This window comes from Notamacropus eugenii, chromosome 1 (genome assembly GCF_028372415.1).
Source record: "Notamacropus eugenii isolate mMacEug1 chromosome 1, mMacEug1.pri_v2, whole genome shotgun sequence".
Classification (NCBI taxonomy): domain Eukaryota; kingdom Metazoa; phylum Chordata; class Mammalia; order Diprotodontia; family Macropodidae; genus Notamacropus; species Notamacropus eugenii.
Genome location: NC_092872.1, coordinates 521,143,930 through 521,166,808, shown reverse-complemented (window position 1 = coordinate 521,166,808; position 22,879 = coordinate 521,143,930). Strand labels below are relative to the sequence as shown.

General features: G+C 44.9%; 1 protein-coding gene across 1 annotated transcript in view; it reads left to right on the top strand.

Moving 5' to 3' along the window:
* The first annotated feature begins 227 nt into the window (after nt 1-227).
* Nucleotides 228-22,879, top strand: part of RIMS4 (regulating synaptic membrane exocytosis 4) — a 63,570-nt gene continuing 40,918 nt past the window's right edge. Inside the window, exon 1 of the mRNA XM_072633690.1 lies at nt 228-665. Coding sequence (XP_072489791.1) covers nt 569-665 — 97 coding nt within the window. The 5' untranslated portion in view covers nt 228-568. The remainder of the gene's footprint in view (nt 666-22,879) is intronic.

Sequence of the window (22,879 nt, the reverse complement as noted above, 5' to 3'; positions counted from 1 at the left end):
CTCGGAAGCTAGTCGAGCGCTGTCCAGCGTCCCTGGAGGATGGTGACCCCAGTTTAGGGCCCCGCCCGCCTCAAGCCCACTTCCCCTTTAACGTCGAGCCCCCCAATTCCCCGGCTCCCCGGGAGCCCCCTCCCTCCGCGGGCTGCGCCGATTGGCTGAGCAGATGACTTCACTCTAGAGCCCGCCCTGGGCTGGGGGAATGAAGCGCCAGTCAGGTCTGCGCCGCAGACTGGAAAGCAGCCTGTCCCCAGGCTCCGCGCGCCTCACCTTGGCGCGGCCCGGCCCGGCCCGGCCCGGCCCTGCCCCACTTCGTCCCATCCTATCCCATCCACTTCCAGCGGTTCAGGCGCAGCTGCTTAAGCCCAGAGCCCATCGCAGCGCCCTGGGTGTGGGCTCCGCAGACCAGTAGCCCGAGCCCGAGCCCCAGCGGCTCCTTCCCTTCTTCCTTAGGAGCCCCAGCCAAGCCGCCAAGACGCCGCGCGCGGTGCTCCGGGTCAAAAATGGGGCGGCTAAGCTGGCCAAGCCGCCGGCGGCCGAGGCGCCCGGGGCCGGTCCTCCTGGGCTCTACATGGAGCGCTCTCAGAGCCGCCTCAGTCTGTCCGCCTCCTTCGAGGCGCTCGCCATCTACTTCCCCTGCATGAACTCCTTCGACGAAGAAGACACTGGTGAGAGTCGGGAAGAGGATAGGGGGATGGTGGGGGAGGGAAACCCGCAGAGTGAAGGAGACTGGGTGGGGGGTTCCAGAGGCTGGGGTAGAGGGGTGGGAGCAGGAGGAGGCAAGAGCTGGAATTCTGGAGAGGCCTCAGTGGAGGAGAGCGGACGAAGTGATAAAGGATGGCCCCCAGGGATGGGGCTGGAAGTGTTGAGAGATAGGGACTGAGGGGGAGATGAGGGACAACAGAAACAGCACCGTTGGCCTCGCCAGTCGAAGTGGCCCTCTACTGAGGGCTCTGGGATAGGATACATGCCCTTCCCCACGAGATGGCCCCCGGGGCGTAGTCTGGTTTTTTTTAAGGCAGTCCCTGGGGAGGTCTAGGAGCAGAATCCTGGGTTGAGACCTCCTGTTTGTACCCTTAGCGTATCTTCGGCGCCCTGCACCACCACCACCCCTCCAATTTCTAGAGCGGGAGCTTGCTCAAGGCCCCACGGACCCCCCCCCCCCCCACGTCCCCCCCCCCCCCTCCCGCACGCCTTCCTCATCAGAGCTTGTGGTCCAACAGACATTGGGGCAGAATAGGAAAGGAAGAACAGTGCAGATAAAGCTCCTTCCTTTAATCTCTTTATCAATTCCACCTGGGGAAGACCTGTGATTTAAACAGGGATCCTGACTTTGGGCTTTTTTGACCAATGGTGGCTTTCTCTGGGGCAGTGTCCCAGAGGACAAGCCTTTAGATAGCTAGTTGGGGAATAGGTTGGACTTGGCATCATCTAGCAGGCCAAAAAGACATTTGGGGTGCTGGAGCCATAGGTTTGTTAACCCTTACCCAGAGAAAGAGTAAGAAGGGAGGGTATAGGGTCTGGGAGATATTAAGGAATATCCAGTTGGGGACCAAACAAAACAGGCAAGTCTGATGGGGTTGTGTGAGGAATGGGATGAACTTTCTTTTGGTACTTTATTTCATTTAAGTAAAAGATGGCTTCTAGGGAGCTATTCTGGATTGAGTGTGTGTGTGTGTGTGTGTGTGTGTGTGTGTATGTGTGTGTGTGTGTGAAAACTATCTAGTAATATCAGCTTTGACTCCATTGCAACTGTAGTTGCTGGCTGGGCCAGAAAGTGAACCAAATGTAAGGATTATAGGATCATAGATTCAGAGCTGAAAGGGACCTGAAAGACTTCTGCCCTTTTCCGTTTTACAGATGAGGAACATGAAGCACAGAGACATTAAGTGACTTCTCCAAAGTCACACGGAAATATCTGTGACAGGACAAGTCCAGTGCTCTATGTGCTACCTCTCAAGGCTAGGAGGGGAGATTTTGAACTATTCTCTGAAAGCCTTCTCTGCTAAGACCTGGTTAGCAATGGGCACTTGTGGAGAGAATAGTGAAATAACAAAGAGGTTGATCCCTACATGCTCTGGAATGGAGAAGAGACTTATTTTGTTTGCCCTCCTGGTATAACTGGAGAGAAGCAGAATAACCAGAGAATAGTCAGAGCAGTGGAGTCAGAGCACCTGGATTTAAATCTCTCATCTGCTGAATACTGTCTGTTTGATGTTGGACAAGTCATTTATCCTTCTTGGGCCCTTTAGTTTCCTTATCTGTGAAAAGAGGGGGTTGGACTAGATGGTTTCTGAAGTCCCTTCTGGCTCTGGATCTATGATCCTATTTAAGTCTGAAAGAATTTCAAGGATTCTGTGTGGAACCAGACTCCCCAGACTAACTGATTGGAAAAGCTGATTTGGAGGCTTGGGGGAGAGGGAGGGAAAGAACAATTTCCTGAAGTCAGACTAAGGGGCAAAGACCCCCATTCCCTTCCTCACCCTTCCCCATGCAGATGTGCTCAGATGCCAACATGGCCATTTTGAATGATCTCTCTCTGTCTCTCTCTGCCACCCCCCATCCCCATCCCCAGACAGGGAAGAGGGAAAGAATGCCTCCTAAGAAGATATAGCTGAACTTCAGGATTAGAAGGGAACATTGACATTCATTGTTCTAAGAAGAAAGATAACTGAATGTCAGAACTGAATTTCTAGGGCCCATCTGTTGAGGACTAGAGAGGTGAAGCAAATCCCTTCCTTTTTCTCTCCACTCCTACACCCACCCCAATCTCACCTCAACATTCCCCTTCTTAAACAAAGAGGTCAGCTCTTAGAGGACAATACCAGGCATCCTAGGGGAAGGACTTTGTGCCTCTTCTCCAACTAGGAATGGGAAACCTCACAGTTTGATGTTATGGGGGGGGGGGGGTCAGGGTCAACCACATGTTTCTCTGACTTGTTCCTTTTCAGGTCAGGACTATGACAGCAAGAAATCTGACTGTGGAAAAATGACCTGGGGTCTAGAAAAGTTTGGGGGTGAAGTAGCAGTTCACAAAAGCCTTTGCTCAGCGTCTTACTGCTTAGTGCCTGGGCTGCAGTGGTGATGGGCGTGGGGCACAGTTTGGACTCCATAGGAGAATGAGATTAAAGCTTCATATTCACCTCCAAAGATTTTCACTAGAACATCAGAAGCAGAATGCTGTATGTATGGTTCATTTCTCTTCTGGAGAGAAATTTTTTGAAAAACCACATATTTTACTTCTCACTTCTGCTGACAATGATAACCAGTTGCATTTTGCTCAGCTAGTTTCTAAAAGGAGCTGCTTTATCTCGGGAAAAGGGCAAAATACCCTCAGTGGATCCGTGATCTCATGGGTTTTCGACCCCTCCACCTATACAGATCACAACGCCTCTCAGACTACTCATGCCTTCTTATCCTGTGTCATTCTCGTCCATGTCTTTCCACCGCTCGTCCATAAAGCCAGTGGGCGGGCGTCTTTTCTCTGGTCCTTTCAAAGGTTTCCAAGGCGCAATTGTAACATCCGGGCCGTCCATCAGTTTTAATACCTCACCTATGAATAGTACTTGTTTTTTTTTTGGTTTTTTTTGTTGTTTTTTTTTTTTTACCGTATCTACCTCAAATTCTCCCTGGTGGGAGAAGCAAAGCAGTGGTTATTACTCCCATTCGATTCTAGGCAACTGAGGCCCGGAGAAGGGATGGTCACACGGTTAGCGAGTGCGGAGCCCGAACTCGACCCCAAGCCTCCTGGCTCTCTGTCAGGGATCTTTCTCACGCTGCTTCTGAAGCTTTCAGAAATGGCTTAACGCTATCTCGCCTCTCCCTCCTCCCCTCTGAAATCCTCTACATCGCCTTCCTTCCTCCGCCGTTCCCCCTTCCTGAGAAAGAAGACTGTGTCCCTGACCGCGCTTCCGGTGAGGCGAGCCCCCTCCTCTGCCCTATGAGCGCCTCTTCTGAGTCATGGCGCAAGGAGCGGCTCCACTGAATGGATCAAACTGGAAATCGTTTCCAGGGTGAAAAAGCTTCCCTTCAGCCTGGAGGGGCTGGGCAGGGAGGCCGGGCCGGCCAGCTGGGTGTGTGTGTGTGTGCGCTCGGGAGCGCAAGATGCATGTGTGGCTCTGGTTGTGGCCGTGGTTGTGGCCGTGCGGGGGGAGGGGGAAGTCTCTTTCAGTAGCTGTCAGCATTAGAACAAATACTTGGAGCAGGAGTTTATTGTCACTGTCTTATCGCTAAAGTTCGAACTCCATCCTGTTAGAACCCGAAAAAGGTAAAGGGAACTTGGAGGTGTCCTTGCGTTCTGGTTATTGCCCTCATTCCTCTTCGGCCTGGCTTCCCATTCCCGTCTCTAAGCAAGGTCTTTTAAAGCCTTTTCAGTACCTTTGCATAAGAGAAGCAAGCCCCTACTTAAGAAGCCCGCATCCGGCCTAGAATACTGAGAATCCAGCCGAATGGAAATGTTTCCCAGGAGACGTATCAGATGATCTGAGGCTCAAAATTCATGAAATTGTAGTGTTATTGGTTTTTTTAACTTGCTAAACTGTTGTTCGGGTATACCGTTATTAGGAGGTGGGTACTGGAGAGGTTATTGAAACATGACTGGGGTGTAAAAAAGTCATTAATATAATTTTTAAAAACTCTGATACACCCTACACCGCCACCACTAACCCCCAAAAGGAAGAATACAGCTTTTCCTCCAGGAGTGATCCAAGAGCTCGTCTTTCATTGTGTGGAAGGCGAAGTTAAATCCCAGAAAGAGGAAGTGTCTTGCCCATGGTCACACATCCAGGATCCAGCAAAGCTAGGAGAAAAAAACTCCACAAGGTGAAATGACTTGTCCAAGGTCACAAATGACAGTCAGGACTCGAGCCCAGGTCCCCTGACTCCCAATTCAATAACTTTTCTATTATGCCACGGCTCCTTTCAATAGCTTATGATTTGGATTGAAGTATACCTCTAAACCTGCCTTTTGAGCCACTCATCTCCCTCTGCCAACAGTTGCGGGACTACAACTTTGTTGTGACCTTGGATAAGTCACTTATCTTTTATGGGCCTCACTGGCCTCACTCATAAAATGAGGAAGGGGATCTATGTTTCTTCTGAGGTCCCTTTCATCTGTTAAATCTGATCGTTTGCTAGGATTTCATCGCTGCTGCCCACGGCACTCCTGGAAGCAGTGTATCCTGGGGGTGGAGGATGGGCAGAAAATCCAAGTGGTGATTGTCTCAGCTTAAACCCTCTTCTGTTTCCTTATCAATTTTCGCTGCATTTAGGGAGGTGGATCTAGGAACCCAGTTCCAGGTGGTCGAGCCCTTAAGCTTGGGTAGCAGATTGGCAGCCCATGGGAATTCTGGAATGCGACTGGCGGAAGGGAAAGATGGGAGGAGGGAGCGAGGAGGGACAGCAGGTACTTTTCAATTCGGTCCTCCCGAGGCTACGGGGTGGACCTGGGCGGTGACAGAGGACGTAGCGAGGAATTAGAGCCTAGCCTGGCCGCCGTCTCTCCATTCGGCTCTGGCCCCCGCAGCTGCAGGAGCGGCGCCAGGATGCTGTGAGCGTCGAGAGGGAAGGAAAGAGGTTTCCATGGCAACAGCCCGTCAGCAGCGGTCCTCTCCCGGAGGAGCTGGGCCAGTGTCTTCGGGATAGAAGTTTCCTCAGGCGCCCACAGACCAGACCAGCTCCTTTCTCCTCCTTCCCACTCCTCCCCTTTCCTTCAGCCTAAAGGATGAGTTTGCGCTGGATCCGGGGTTTAGGCTCCAGTTCTGTAAAACACACGAGGCACCTCCTTCAGTCCTCACCTGGGTCCCAGAGCCTAGGAAGATACAGCCCAGGTCAGGAGTTCTCACAGACTTGGGGAGTCAGGTTTTCAAAATCTGTGGGCAGATTTATTCTTATCACCATACTTCACATTTCTGTAACACTTTAAGGTCACAATTTTCAGTATGTGTAAAATGTACATGGTGCTCTAGTTCTTCCATCTGTATCTATGTGTCCTTGTACTATTTTCCTCACAGTGTTGCATATAATTCTTGAACTAAAAAAACCCCAAAACATATGGGGAGCGGAGAAAGACTGACAGAGAGACAAAGACAGAGAGACAGACAGAGACAAACTGAGACAGTGACAAAGACAAGCAGAGCCAGAGATAGACCAATAAGCAATAAGACTTCTAAGTCAGGAAAATCCAGGTTCAAATCCATGTCTGATAAATACTGATTATCTGACCAGGTAGTCATTTCACTCTTCAGTGCCTTAGAGACAACTCTCTAAGGTGGGGGAAGGGAGGAATGTGGGACCTCGAGGCCACATGTGGCCCTGTAGGTTCTCTAGGTTCTGCAGCAGCCAAACTTTAGGACCTAGAGGAGCACATGAGGCCTCAAGGCTAGAGGTTCCCCACCTCTGATAAGACTATAAGCTGGAGGAAAGATGTTGATCTGCACTGATCCACCCCGAAGCATCTTTGTAACAATGACATCCCAGGTTCAATCTCTTAAAAACCCTTAGTCCTGAAGAGATGTAGCACAGGAGTTATCATCCCTGTTCTAACAGAGGCTGGAATGCTGCCTCAGAGAGCATCTTTCCTAATGTCTCAGTGAGCAGGTGGCAGAGCCAAGGTTCCATTGCAGGTCTGCTGAATAGAAGGCCAGTGTTGCAGCTACTGCTCTAGTCTCCTGATTAGTGTGTAGGTTTGTGTAAGATCAAGGGAAACTTAGTTATCACTAATAGTCACATTTACATTTCTATAAGCACTTTAGATATATTGATTGTCTCCCTGGATCTTTATTTTACAAAGGAGAGAGGTGAGGACCAGAGAAATCGTCACTTGCCTGAGGTCATATAGCTAGGGAGCAGCAGAGGAAGAATTCAAACCCTGGTCTACCCCAGTGATGTTTCCGCTGTACTACACTCCCTGAACAAATGGGTTCTCCGGGGCTCTAATCGGGGCTATGGTAGGGATCAAAGTCAGATCCACTCTGGATCCTCTTCTCTTTACTGCCATGGTTCCAGACACCCCTGGGAATGCCTTCTGAATCTCTCTGTTCCCCACCTCTGCCCCTGCTTCTTTGACCTTTTTCTTCCTGTCTTGCCAGAATTTTTTTTCCCAGAACTAGTGTTCCCTTCTGTCCTTGAAATATGACCTGAGACTTTTGATGGAAAACAAACTATCTACAACCCCCCTGGAGGTGAAAAAGTACCCTGTCCTTGCAAAACCCATGCTCTAAGTGTATGACTGGTCCCGATTCCTGTTAATCTGGGGGAGGCAGTTTCTCCCATCGCATTCTCTCCCTAAGGTTGATTGAGCCCCTGTTGCCTCTTCTAAAACTCTGTCTTCATGATAGCATAATATGGTAGGAAGGCCATTGGACTTAGTGTAAGGAGATCTGTTTTCCAGTCCTGGATCTAAGAAGTCAATTTATTAACTGTGTGAGCCTGTGACACTTTCTCTCTCTGTCCTAATTTCCTCATCTGTACAATGAAGATTGCAACAGAGTAATGGAAAAAGAACCCGGAGTCAGAAGATTTGGGTTCTATTTTTTGCTCCTTTACTTACTAAACCTGGGAAAGTCACAATTTCTCTAGGCCTTTCTTTTCTTAACTGTAAAATGGGGTAAATCATGTCAATAATATTTGGAACACTTCACAGGGCTGGTGTAAGGCAAATTTATGAAGTATTAATGAAGGATTTCACAATATAACCCTTTTTTGGCTATTGCCTGGGAAAAACCAAGAATCCCTTTGGGACTCCTGTAGCCAAAATGAAGCAGGGAATTGGACCAATTATCCAGTTAATTCAATAAAGAATAAAAAAAGCTTCACTTAAATTATCCTGAAGGAATTTCCGAGTCTGATTATATTACTGGGATAATATAGACAAAAGTGCCCTTCCCCCACCCTTCCCCACCTCCATTCCAGTCCTCCAAAATCCAAAAATTTTGTCTAGCTCAGCTGCCTTTGTGTTGAAAAGACTTGCTGAGTGTTTCTTCTTTTTCAGCTTTTTGATCTGAGCTTGATCCCTGGTCCCTTTGATAGCCATAATTACCATCCCTGATCTTCTCTTTGGAGGCAGAGGCAGATAGAGCCATGATCCACAGATTGTAAGTTCCATGAGGGGAGGAGCAAGGCATTCAAATTTTGTTTTGTTTCCTCTGCTTTCCCTTCCCTACCCACACTCCCAATGGCTAGCATGGTGCTCTATGAACACCAGGTACTTAATGAATGTTAGGTAGATGATAAATGTGGTGAATTAAATGTGTAGGAGAAAATGTTGAGGAGAGAGACAAGTCTTTGTCTAAGATAGGGAAAACACTAGAGAAAAGGGCATCTTCTGAGATCACCTGCACAAATAGAATCTGAAAGGAAACTTAAAGACCATCTAGTCCAATCTGTCTCATTTTATTAAGGCCAAGAGAGGGGAGATGAGATACCTGAAGTCACACAGGAAATTCGTGGCAAAGCCAAGGTCAGAAATCTTGGCTTTCTGACTCTCAGTCCAGAGCTCTTTCTAGAACCCCATGGCTACTCCATGCGTGACCATATTTGACCTCACTTTTGCTAGCAGCTGCCCTCCACTCAACACCTGTGTAGTCAGATTTCTTTCCCAAATCCTCTCCTTTGAGTGTCTTAGATAGCTGCAGTCCTATCCAGTCACTGACTAAGCCCCTGTTGTCCCCTCTCTGGTCTCCTTTCTTTTGACTCTCCAGGGAATGTACCTCCATCTCTCTACCTCCCTGGACCCATGCAGGTCAGGTTTGGATTATATTTAAGGCTTTGATTTGACAACTAGGGAACATTCTCTCTCCAGTCCCCCCTCCCTATCACCTCCCTCTTCCCCCCCAAGCTGGGCTCTGATTCATTCGGAAACTGACAAGGCTGATGTCAGCTATATTCTTAGCCCCCAGGACTGTAACTGCATTTAGCAGTGCACTTCATTAACAGTTTTGGAAACAGCACAAGAGTGAGATGTCCCTAGAGTCCTTGTGCTGGGTCCCTCAGAGGGAAGGAAAGAGGTGAAGGAATAGAGAGGGTGGGGCAAAGACATATCTAAATCCCTCATTTAACAGATAAGGAAACAAACTAAAAGATGGAAGTGACTTGAGCAAAGTCACACATTGATTAGTGGCAGTCAAGGCTAGAACCCAGGTCCTTAAATCCTGATCTAGTCTTCTTACTAAAGCACTAGGTGCCTTCATGAAAGGAACTCTTTGAGATGAAGACATTCCCTTTGTGCTGGGATGTGTTAGACAGTGTTAGTCAGACCTATTCTGAAAATGGTCCTTGATATCAGAAACCTGAATTTGGAAGGTCTTTGAGCCCTCCCTATATGATCCTGGAATCTCTAAATAATAACACTTACTACCACTTTCTTAGAAATTATTCAGAAATTTATCTTTCTATAGCACTTTTAAATAAATGCTTTTTTGGGGCAACAACACAGAAAAGTGAATACTACAAATATTATCTCATTTTATAGCTGGAGAAATTGAGGTACAGTGATATCTGTGGTTAATAAGCGTCAATGCTGATGTTTAGATTCACACCCTCAGTATATTAAAATGATAGAATCATTCCAGCCAGAGCTGGAAAAGACCTCAGTGACCATATAGTCCAGCTCCATTATTTTATACATGAGAATCCTGAAGTTCAGGGTGGTTAAATAATCTCTCCAAGGTCATACAGGTGGTAAGCATCAAAGGTGAGATTTGAATTCAGGTCTTCTGACTTCAGAGCCAGGACTCTTTTCACTGAACTTTGAAGTGGAATAGTCTTAGAGAATATCTGATCAAGTGCAGTTATACTACAGATCAGGGAACTGAGGCCCAAAATATGTAAGGAACTTGTCCGAGGTCATACAGCTAATGAACAACAGAACTTTGGTTTTCCTACTCCAGAGTCCTCTTTAGGGAAAAGGGCTCAATAACTTCTCTCATTGTGGAAAGAACATTAAATTAATAAGCTGAAGACCAAGATTCTGGTCCTAGCTCAGCCACAAACTCCCTATGTGACTTTCAGGTTGTTCCTTCCACTCTTGGTGCTTCAGAGTCCTCAGCTATAACATGGGAAGATTCAATGAGGTGGTTTTGAAGGTCTTTTCTGACTCTGACAACTTAGGGATCCATGATTCATTTCATAGATTCATTCATCTAGCATTTTACATGTTGGCATAAACAATTCCCACAATTCTTTGCTTACCATTTGAGACATAATTCATTGTGACTATCCCCACAGAGGCCATACCTTGCTTTCTCTGAGGGAAATTCAAATTCTTTGGAATTACATGAGCCAGCTCCATGATAGATCACCAATAAAGTGTTTGAAAGCTAACAAATATGGCTTCCATTTATATAGGACTCTGAAGTAAAAAGTACTTTTGTATATCCATTATCTCATGTATTCCTCACAACAGCTCTGTTAGTGCTGGTAATGTTGACTCCATTTTATAGATGGAAAAACTGAGGTTTCTAGAGAAGTGATCTGTCCAAGGGAGACTTGAACCCATATCTTCTGACTGTAAGTGCAATGCTCTTTGCCCTGGGCCATATTGCTTCTAGTGGGCATTCCAAAATTACTTGTTAATCATTGACTTAATAAATGAATCACAAAAAGAATGCACAATTACAGATATTCCTTCTTACTTTGGTAGCATCCTGGGATCATAACCTTTGTCTCACATCTGTTCCAGTGCCTCTGGCCTGAGAAACACATTTTGGAGCCCTCATTCCTTCACCATGGCTGTACATTCTTGTAAGGAGGTTCCATTTCTACTTTTTCCCTTCCACAGTTATTAGCAGTAAGAGAATTTATTTTGGAGCTAGCCAAAGGGAGGGACTCCTGGTGTTCTAGCAAATTATAGGACATCTTTGCATGTCTTTCACCTTCTCTTCAGTCCATCCAGCAGGAGACTGGCTCCTGATGTATTCTCTGTGGCTAGAGGGGAAGAAGAGAGGCTTAGCATGTGAATTCCTGGGGAAAGGGTGCCATCCATCACAGGAGTGAGAGATTTAGATAAAACTTTCTAAAGGAGATTTAGGTTGTCAGAACTGAGAGGGTTCATAGAAAACAGAATGTCAGAGGTGGATGGGACCTTAAAACAAAGAATCAATCAACAAGCATTTATTAAGCACCTACTATGTGCTGGGGATACAAAGACAAAAAAGGAACAGTCCCTGCCCTCAAGGAGCTTATTATATTCTATCAAGGGAGACAACACACACACACACACACACACACACACAGATAGATAGATTAGATAGATAGATAGATAGATAGATAGATAGATAGATAGATAGATATAGATATATATCAAAACATCAGAGCTGAAAGCACCCTTAGGATATATAGCTATTCATAGTTGGTAAGGAACATAGAAATCATCTACTCCTTCATTTTACATGCAGGGAAACTGAGGCCCCCAGTAATTGAGACTCTTTCCACACTTTCAGAGACCCCAATCAATTATCCGTCATTTGGGGAATATCTACAGTGTGCCTTAGCCCCATGGGGAAAAAAAAACAAAGACAAAAACCCTGTCCTCAGTTGAATCTTTGAACATTCTCTCTGATCCCCACCCTGGGAGCTCTTGCTCTTCGTGGTGTCTCCCAGAGATTGCTAGCTTCCGCCTGGCATTACCCTAGGAGCATGTGGGAGGATGTCACTAATTGGGGCTTGTAATGGGAAATTAATTAGTTCACAACGCAAATGTCTCTGATGGAGCCTAGAGCACAGCTTGGGCTGGTTGCCTCCCAGGCCACCTTCCCCCAAACCATCTGGCCCTTGGAAGGGGATTCACTATTTGGGGCAAGGGTCCCCTCCAGACAATCCCCAGGACTAGTCAGAAAGCTCCTGAAGGTGGAGAAGCTTCAGGGTAAAGGGTGTGTGTGTGTGTGTGTGTGTGTGTGTGTGTGTGTGTGTGTGTGTGTGTGTGTGTGTGTGTGTGTGTGAAGGATTAGAAGTTATTGGGAATTTGTGATTTTCCCCCTCTTGACCTGTAGAATTCCTATTAATCCAATGCTTCCTCCTTCAGGGTGCCTCCTCTAATGCCCTGATTCCACTCCCCTGCCCCAAATAGTAGTGATCTGCTCCCACAGACCTTAGATAGTGCAATGTTTTGTACCATGCTAATGCACCACTCCTCTGCTGCTCTGAAGAACCTGTATAGTTTCTTAGGTCTGTGTCTTCTCCCCGTCCTAGACAGGGAGGGTAAGGATCCCATGTAAGCTAAACGTTGCTAATTCCTCGGTTCCTAGTACAGTGATTTGGAAACAGTAGACATTTAATAAATACTTATGGGGATGTGTGGATAGGTGATGAACTCATTGATTATTTGCTAGGAATTTTTAAAAACAAAATATTTTTTGAACTGTTCATAGCCCTTGGAATGAAAGAACCTCAGGGCTTGGCAACAAAAATATCAATCCGCAAATATTCTTCAAGTGTCTCCTATGTGCCAGGCACTGGGCTAGGTGCTGGGGATACAAGTATCAAGAATGAAATCATCCCTCCTCTCCGGGAGCTTATGTTCTAATGAGAGAGACAACAAACACATTAAAAAATATAGCATCCAAGCAAAGTGAATAAAACTGAGGTAGAAAGGTTTTAAAGGAGCTCCTGAATGTTCAGGTTCTTCACGGAAGGCCCCTTCTAGGAATCTTTCATACTCTGCCCTCTCCGTGAAGAGTCACTTGTCCTGTGGCCCATCCTTTTAACAGTTTGCCATCCGTTCTCCAAAGTGGTGACAATGATTCATGTATCTGTTTGCTAAGTTGTTTATAGCTGATGATAGATTGAACTTGTTTTAGAGTGCTAGGAGTTAGAGATGAAAAGGGTCTTAGAAATCAAAGGATCTTGTAATCCTTTGATCACAGGTTAATAGTTAATTGAAAAAGCAATGAATTTGGAGTCAAAGGACATGGGTTCCATTCTCAGCTCTACTGTTTACTGCCTGAGTGACCTGGGGGCCAATCACAACTCTTTCAAACTCAGTTTCCTCATACATTAGATGAAGGATTCAGAGGAATCACCATGCAGCTTAAAGGGCATGGAACTTGGAGTCAGAGGACCTGAGTTCAAATTCAACCTCTTTAACTTATCTATGCAACCTTGGGCAAGTCATTTAATCTCTGTGGGTCTCTCTCTTCACTAAAAAGAAGGAATTGAACAAGATGACCTCTAGGAGGCCTCCCTGTGCTAATCCTGTCTCTAGATGACTTCTAAAGTGCCTGCCTATGATTTTATAATCTCTCTGAGTCTCAGTGCCCTCTTCTATAAAATGGGTATATCATATACTGTTCTAGGAATTGTACGCCTTAAAAGAGAGGTAAGTGTAAGATTTGTTGGAACCAGTTACACGTGACTGGGAAAAAGCATGAGCAAGGGTTCAGAGGAATTAATGAAAATGTCCTGAGTATGTTCAGGGTGCAGGAAAGGTAGGGTGCAAGGGGGAAACTTGTCTGGTTAGGCTGTAAGGTGTACATTCATGAGCAAAAGCAGCCTAATCCATATCTAGGAGACAAGGATAGGCTACGGTCTGAATGGCTCTGGCTGGGGGATGTTAGAGGGCTGGTGTTGAGAAGGGAGGGGGATTGGACATGCAACAATGTTAGTTGATGGGGCAAATAATCTATCCTTTTCTGTCATTGTGAGACAGACTTTCTCCATCCCAGGAGGAAAACCTCTTTCACATCAGCATGGACCTCTTTCCTTTTGCTTAGTCCTTTGATTTAGGAGAGCCCTAGACCAAGGGTCGTTTGTGAGCCCCCAAAGGGTTCATAGATAAATTTCAGGGAAGGCTGTGAACTTGGATGGGGAAAATTATGCTTATTATTCCTTTGTAGCTTATGTATTTTACTCTATGTATTAAAATGAAATCTTCTGAGGAGTGGTGCACAGGCTTCACCAGACTGTCAAAGGGAGTTATGTCACAAAAGAGGTGGAGAACTCTTGCTCTGGACTTTCCTTGCTGTTAGAACTGAAATGACTTGAGGAAATAGAACACAGAAAGTCAAGGCTAAAGACTTTAGAATAGAGGGCTTTAGAATACAGACTGTGAAAGCTGAAAAGGGGCTTAGAACAGAGACTATCCGAGGTGGAAGGAATTTTATAACACAGACCTTAGAAGGTCTGAGCTGGGAGACCTTTAAAATCATCTAGGTCCACTCCCTTATCTCATAAAGGAGTGATGTGAGGCTCAGGTACCCCAGTGATTGATAAATCGGTTACTAGAACCCAGGGCCCCTGACTCCTAGGCAGTACATTTAAATAAATGAATGGATGGAAGAATAAAGCATTTATTAAGGGCTTTCTTCATGCAACACACTTTGCAGGGAACACACCCTGCTGCCCCTTTGTCCTGAGTGCTTCCATTCAGGTCAGGTTTTGCTCCTTTGTAGGGAGTGAGTCTATTTCAGCACCCAGAATGGCTGCTTGGTTCTAAGTTGCTGCAGGCAGAGAAAGCAGAGAATTTGTCATTAGACCTGAGCGGTGGCCGTGAGACTGGAGAGAACTGGTTGGGAGGCAGAAACAAATTACTCTCCTAGAGTCAAGGCTGGGCCAATTCCAGCTGTTACATTATTAAATTCGTAATCTTCATTCTAATGCTTTCCAGCACTGAATAAGAAGCAAATTTAAAATGGGAGCTTTACATTGAGGGAATGAAGCTCTTTGTCAAGGTCTCTTGAAACTTCTAATTTCTTTCTAGAGGTGGATTTCTAAATCTCTCTTTTAAAAATAAAATAAAATAAAATAAAATAAATGGAGAAACCTTTCTTGGGTTAAAGTTGGCTCTGAAAGGGCAGAACCTATCTCATGACAAAATGGAACATTCTTCCTGCTCTTGGCCACATCTGGAATCGAGATGTCCTATTCCTTCCCTAAACCCAGACCACATCCTAAGGAGAGCTGAGGAATAGGAGAACGTCCCTATAGGTTGCCATGGAAACCAAAAGCCCCAAATCTGGGATCTGTTGGGAAAGAGAGAAGGTTGGCAGCCTCTTCTCTATGACAGGGAGCCACAAGCCGTCTGCCCTTCAGTAATTTGTAAATGGACATGTGCCTCAATCTCAGAACAACCAGCCACTGGGTCCCCAAGAAACAAGGCTTGAGGCTTAAATGAAAGCGATTCACATCAACCTTTCTCTATTTTTATGGGTGTCCTTATTAATTGTTATATTTTGCATTGGGCACATTAATAATGATAAAGATGATGTTAATCATAATTATAACAATAGTAACTACTTATATTTTTGTAGATGCTACAAACATTCAGCATTCGTAAAATGCTTTCACAAACATTATCTCATTTAATCCTCACAGCAACCCTGTGAGGAAGGTAGAGCAAATGTTGTTACTTCCATTTTACAGATGAGAAAACTGAGGCTTGGAGAGGGGAAGCAACATGGAGAGCAGTTGCTGAAAGTTCCTTGAAAGAGCCGGATGAGATAACATTAGGAAAATGCAAAGATTGTGTGGACCCTGAGAGAATGATGGTGGCAATGATCATGGTGACTTATGCTTCCACACATTGGTTTAGTAAGTCTTGAAAAGATGCCTATTATTATCTCCATTTTAGAGAGGAGGAAACTGAGTCCCATAGATGGGAAATGTCTCACCTAAGGTCACTCATGGTTTGTAGCAAAGTTAGGACTAGAATCTGGCTCTTTGGACCTCTCCTTCCCTTAGAGAGGTGCTTCTAGATCCTTCTCCTCCCTTGCCCCCTCAATGGGGTTCATGTTTGTTTCTGAACCACCCTAAGGGATCTGCCTGGGTCTATGTCTCCTCTGACCTTGGTGTGTCCTTGAACCTCAAGTGTCCCATGAAGAGCCTGTGGCCCCAGGTCCTAATCTGGCATCTCACATTTTCTTGTGTGATTTCAAACTGAGAGGGACTTTTGTGATGAACTAGGCCAACTCTTCCACCTTCCCAGAGGAAGAGACTGAGGTGCAGGGGGAGGCAGTGACTAGCCAACAGTAACCAAAAGTCTGGATTCTCACCCAGGTCCAAACCCAATGCTCTTTTTCCTTGCAGCGGTCCTCTCAGCCTCAAATGGCTTGGTTGGATGCAGGTGTAAATCCAGAGACCATTATCTTAGCCCAAGTTTGCCCAGCAACCTGACACAAGGAGATTCAACACTATTAGAGTGCAATTCACGTTTTTTCCTGCTAGCCACAGCCTTCAAAGATTCAAAGCTCCCCAGGATTCATTCCCAGCCTGGCCCTTAATTTAAATACGAGAAGCAGAAGGCCTCCCATCACAAGGAGGGTGTCTATAGGAGCTATTTATATCCCAAGCAGCTTCTAAGGCAGCATCAGTGCGAATTTGCAAGTTGTCTCTCTTCCCAACCTGGTGACCTGGATTAATCCTTGCATCTGATGCCTTCTTCTTTCGTTTCTGTGGAACTAAACCCTCCCCAACCTTAAAGGCACAGCCTAGGTCCTTCTTTCTCTGGGAAGCCTTCCTTGACCACCTCAGCCTGAAGAGATCCAGCCCCCAGCCCCCACTCTCCTGAGCTCCTACAGCTCTATTTGCACCAATCATAGGACAGTGAATGTAATAGGCTGCCTGGTGAAGGTATGTGACCTTCAAATGAAATTCATCATGTCTCCCTGACTATACTGAGTGGAACAGTTATCTCCTAAGTCCTATGAATAGGGCTGGGCTCATGATCTCCTCATTACAGACTGATTGATTGAATGAATGCATGAATGAACTGAAAGAGGGCAGGAATGTGAAATTATATGATTCCACACAACACTTCTGGGGTACATGGAGTAGACTGGTCTAATTTTCTCTGTGCTAAACTTTCTGAGAACAGGAACTAGGTCTTCATCTCTGAAGCCATCACCATTCAGGTCAGGACCTAGTACACAGAAGTTACTTAGTAAAGATCTGTTGAACAGAATTGACTTAACATCCAAAGTCCTTAGGACTTGAGGACTACACATAAGGCATTATCTGAGGGATGAGGAGGGGAGGGATAGAGCAAATCATACTCTGAATCCCCTCTTCCCCATCCTCACCCTCCAAATCTATACATCCTTGAATTCAATAAACAGTCTCTAAGCATATTCCATCTAGTGATTTGAAGTCAAAAAACCTGAATTCAAATTCTGACTCACACTTAGAATCTTACACTTACCCTTTCTGAGTGGCATTATCCCAATTACAAAATGAGAGTACTGGATCAGATGATCTATAAGATTTCTTCTAGCTCTATATCTTATGATCCTGTGTGCAGGGCACTGGGAAAAGAAACTAAGACAGGAATCCTGCCCTCATGGAGCTAATAGTCTCATAGCATCACATGATACATTCCTAAGTCCCTGTAATATTACGCTGAAGAGGAATACAAACTAAGTGTTACATGAGGTCAGACGATTTAGAGTTGGAAGAAACCCTACAGGCCATTCAGTCCAACTCCTTCACTTTATAGATAAAGTAAGGCACATGGAGTTAAATGACTTGCCCAAGGTCACGCAGATAGCAAATGTCTGAGGGAATATTTGAATATAGGTTCACTGATTCTGGAAACAATTCCTCTTTCCATGGTACCTCTGGCTGGGAGGATCAAGGGAAGGATTCCTGGAGGAACTGGCATGTGAGATGGGTCTCAGAGGATACAGATGACTTCATCAGGCTGGGGTGGATAGGAAGGGATTCTAGTCATTCTAGACCAGGGCGAGTCAGGAGCATAAGTGCACAGAGTGAGGCATTCACGGAATTGTTGGCATATTGAGCTGAAGGAGACCTTGGAGATGATTTGGTCCAATCTCCTCATTTGTAATTCCTTCAGGGATACTGAGTCATTCCTTTGTATGGATCTTAGGGTGGGTGTTGATGAGCAGGGCCCTGGGATTTTTGGGCTACAAGGGATCTTCAAGATTATTTAATTCAACTTCTTAATTTTATTTTGTTTGGAAGGGAGCTGAGTTAGAGAACAATTTTATTTAAGTAATTAAGGAGAAAAGTAACAACAAAAAGCGTAGAGTAGGTCATTACTATCTCCATGGTCTAAAGTCTATTTATTGCCAACCCCTGCAGCCCAATTTGTCATTCTCCCGCTTCCTTCTTCTTCCTCTCCTTCCATCCCAGATGGGAAGGGCTGGAGGGGAGGAATATGGATAAGGAACATGTCAAGGCGCACCTTCCTTTGAGGCATAGAAAATAATAAGTTTATTGGAATATGCAATAGCATCAGACTTTTTACTTAATGGTACCAGTAGAATGAGACACACATTTTTAGACAGGGCCAATGCGGAGATTTGTTTTGCTTGATTATGTTTATTGGTTGCAAGGGTTTTTTTTCTTTTTTTTTTTCAGTGAGGGGTTGTGGGATAGGAGATAGGAGGAAGAAAAAATGCTTAATGAAAGAAATTAATTTTTTAAAACCTAATAAATGGTACCAATGTAGGAAAGCACTAACCTATAACAAGCTAAAGACACAAAGGAGAGGGAAGTATGTGCAATGGAGAGGTCTAGATTTATGGGAAATATGAGAAGTCTCTTTTACCTAGAGGGATAGGATGTCATCAGGAAAGCCTTCATGAGGCAGCCGCATTGTCCCTTGACGGAAGGGAGAAATTTCAATAGATGGAGATCGGGGAACGAGAAGTCTATTCCAAGTATGAAAGCTGTTGTGAACAAAACCCTGAAGCTAGGAGGACCAATAAGAAGAGGGGCAGAGATGGAGAAAATCGGTTAGTTTTAGCTTCATCTTGCTTCCCAAGAATGATGTTTTTTCTCCTTCCTTTTCCTCCGAAGATAGCTGTCCCTGCTACAGTCCCTCTCTTCATATTTGATTCATGTCCTTGGAGTTAAAAATAACCCTGGAGAAAAGGACAAGGGCACATTGCCCTGCCCCTCCATCACTGAGCTGGGGTGGGGTGAGGAGGCTACTGAGGGGGTAGGGGAAGAGGAGAGGAAGGCTGCGAAGCTGATGGTTCAAAGAATTCTCCCTTCCTAACCCCATGAGGAGAGCGCACCTTTCCCCAAACCCAACTCAGCTCACTTCTGAATGCATCCCTTTCATCAGAGTTAGTTCATGTGATCCACTAAGAAGAAACCAGCGAAAGGATTGGTTTGAGCATCTGTGAAGGATAAGCTTATAAAAGGTAGAATGGTGGATAGGGCATTGAATGGCTGACCTGCATTCAAATACCACATTCATCATATACTAGTTGTGTAGTTTTTTACCAAGTCATTTAAGCTATCCAGGCCTCAGTTTCCCCAACTGCAAAATGAAGCACCTACCTCATGAGACTGTTGTGTCATGTAAGTTAAAATATACAGTTTGTAAAAATGTCAGCCTTTGTTGTTGTTAGTTGACAAAGAGGAAGCATTTCTTTATTAGAGTTCCCAAAGTGTCATAGAATGAACCTGGAAGGGGGTTCAGAATATTAGAGGAGAAATGGCTCTTAGAGATCATCTATATTAATAATGTAATAACATGAGCAGAATCTGAAGTTCAGAGGACGGGAAATGACTTGCTCAAGATCACGAGGGTGAATTTGTGGCAAATCTGGAACCTGCGTCTCTCCTGACTTGCCCATCCCCACCCCCAAAGCACATTCCACTCCATCATGCTGCCAAGAGAGGAGGTATTGAGGACGGTGACCAGCCTGCTGTTTTCTCTCTCTGCTAAGTAAGACCAGAAGGAAGTGTAAGTTTCTATTTCATGAAGACAGAATCAGGTTAGATACATTAGTTCTTCCAGTCTACGGGCAGAGACTGTGGAATAGGTCAGGGGAGAATGTTGTTGTGTGGGTGTCTCTTTCCTGAAAAACTCTTTATGAATTTGTTGGGAGTGGAAGAAAAGGTTATTGACCTTTTGCCCAGTGGATGGAGGAGGGACACGATTTTGCCACATATACACTCATGATAAATAACAACAGCAACGGCAGGAATAATAATACCAACTCATTGGCTTTTTTTGTTTGTTTGTTTCCATTTCCTTCCCTGAGGAAAGGGTAATGTGTGATCTAAGCTGGAAAGCTCATCTCCCCTAAATGTATAATATCCCCCTCCTTCTGCTCCACTGAATTGGCACTTGATTAGCAGAAAGTCAAGTGTATAAGGCTGATCCATGTCAGTCATTCACAAGAGGTTGTTGCTTTGTTGTGGATCTTTTGGGGAGAGGAGGAGAGGGCATTTAGTAAAGAGCCAGTTTTTTCAACAGGAACTGATCTTTGGCAGTTGCCATTGTTATGACTCAAGTTTTGATTTCTTTGACAATGGTAGAGTTTCTTCCTTATCTTCATCTTCATCCTTCTCCTCCTCACCAGGGTACTCTATAAGACCCACAGGGCCTCTCTTGGTAGTACTAGTTAGGCTAGTGACAACATGCTACCAGGAGACACACACAACATGGTGAGCAAGCCCCCACTGAAACTCAGCAAACAAAGTGTCTGAGGAGCATGAGGAGGTCTTCCCTCTGTGGAGTGTGGAGTTCATTCAGAGAGCCCAGTGGAAGGGGTAGAAATCTGCCATTCCAAGGCAGATTCTCTCCCAGCCTCCCCATCCAAGGGCAGCTCATTTGAGGCAATGCAATGTTGGCTCCCGATAAGCTCTGTGACTGTGAGGCCAGCTGGTTCCAGCTGGTTCCTCTTGGCTCCAAGCTGTCCTGGGAGGGAGCTGACAAGAGCCTTCTTCTGTTCAGGCCAAGATGCTCAGTGGGAGCAAAGCAAAGAATTGGAAGCTTTCAGGGTGGGAAGGGCTTGAGGCTGTGGCAGAAGACCTCAGAACACGTGGACACACAATCTACACATGTGTAGTTCATGTTCCTCAAATGCATCCAATTTTAAGAGCACTTTTCTCAAAACAATCCGATGAAGGAAGCAATCTAAGATTTTTCTTTTCCCCATTTTATAGATGAGAAAACTGAGGCTCAGAGAGGCATACAGCTAGTAAGTGATAGAGCTAGGATTCAAACCCAGATCTCTCTTGATTCCCAGTGCAATGCTTTCTCCATGATGCCATGCTATTACTTTGTACATGTTTCACATAGTACTTTAAGGTTTGCAACGCACTTAACAAATTACTTCATTTGATTGTCCCCCAAAACTTACAAGGTTGGTGCTATTATCATCTCCATTTTTCAGATGAGGAAGCTGAAGATGAGAGGCAATAAGTGACTTGCCCTGGGTCACATGACTAGTAAGTAACTGAAGCAAGATTTGAACTTGGGTCTTCTTGACTCTAAGTCTAACATTCTATCCACTATGCCACTTAGCTGCCTCAGTTTATACACATATGTGTACTCATGAACAAGCAATTCCCTCACCAAATCACAGAATTACAGAACTAGAAGGACCCTTAAATATTTAGTTCCTTAATTTTGCAAATGGGAAAGCTGAAGCCCAGAGAATATATTGTTCAAGGCCTCAGTTTCCTCATCTGTAGAATGGGAGGGCTTTGACTTCATGACTTCTAAATCCTCTTCCAGTTCTATATTTATAAACCTTTGAGTTGGGCAATAGAATTCAAGTGTCCTGATTCCCAGCCCAGGGCTCTTTCTATTTCTTATTTTCTTGTAAGCCTTGACAGTTTGGGCCTTGAGAACTTTCCACATCTGGTACTGAATCCACATGGTTTCTTTAGCCCAAACAGGTGATTCTTTTACAACATTCACTTCTAGTCTTTTTCCTTCCGGACTTCAGGAAGATGTTTTGGCTGGCAGGAGCCAAAGCAGCCCCCTGCCAAACTCATTTCTATAGCAATTTACAATTTTTTCCACTCACAACAACCGTGAATGTGGGTGTATGTAATATGTATATGTGTATATATATATATATATATATATATATATATATATATAATATATATGTAATGCAAGGATTATCATTCCCATTTTATAGATAAGTAAACAGAGTCAGAGAAATGAAGCGATTTTCTGAAGGCTCCAAAACCCCTCAAAGTCATCACCCCGGAGGCATTATAGTCTCATTGTCCCTTTGAACAGGTCATCTGACTCATCAGGTTTCTATCTCAGGTTCTCTGAAACCATATTCCTGCCAACCAAAAGACACGTTTGGTCCTGGTCCTATGATATGCCCTCTTGACCTTCCTCATCCTCACTACAGGGTAAGATGGGGTTCCCTTTTGGTTCTATTCAGCACTGAGGACAGGGGCAAGCACCTCCCAATTGTTTGCAATAGACTCCAACCTACTTAAAGATCTTGAACTTGAAGGGACATTAGGACGTAAAATATCTAAGCTGGAATCCAGCGTAGACATTATTTAGTCTACATCTCCCCTCCCTCTTCATTTTACAGATAAGGAAACTGCCTAAAGTCACATATGAAATAGAATCAGGATTCTAATCTAGATCTTCTTACTGCAAATCCTATCTTCTTTCCACTGTTCCAAGCTACTTTCCACAAGGTTTAGAGACTAAATCTCCTACTGATCCATCATCCCACCCATAGGACTCCCCCCTCCTCCCACTTAGGACTGTGCACACAGTGGGTGCACAGACTCATAAACAAGTAACAATTGCCTAGACTGATCCTTCCATCATCTGTCCTATTGCATTTTATGTTATTCTTATGTACTATCCAACCCAATGTCCTAATTTTAGAAATCAAGAAACTCAGGGTCAGAGCAGAAACGTGCTGCTTGCTTGACTTGCTCAAAATGACACAGGACATAAGTAAGTAGAAGCTGCATAATGGAGTGGAAAAAGTCCTATGATTAGAGGAAATAGATTTCAGTCACAGTTCTGACATGTGCTTGCTGTGTGATGCTCCAAAAAAAAGGGGGTAAAGATGGATTCTATAAACTAGAAGCCAGGAAGCTTCATTTTCATTTCTGACAGAATATTAGAATATATTATTAAAGGCTAGCTAATGAATGTCTAAAAAAGTGGTGATCACCAAGGGCCCATATGACTTCATCA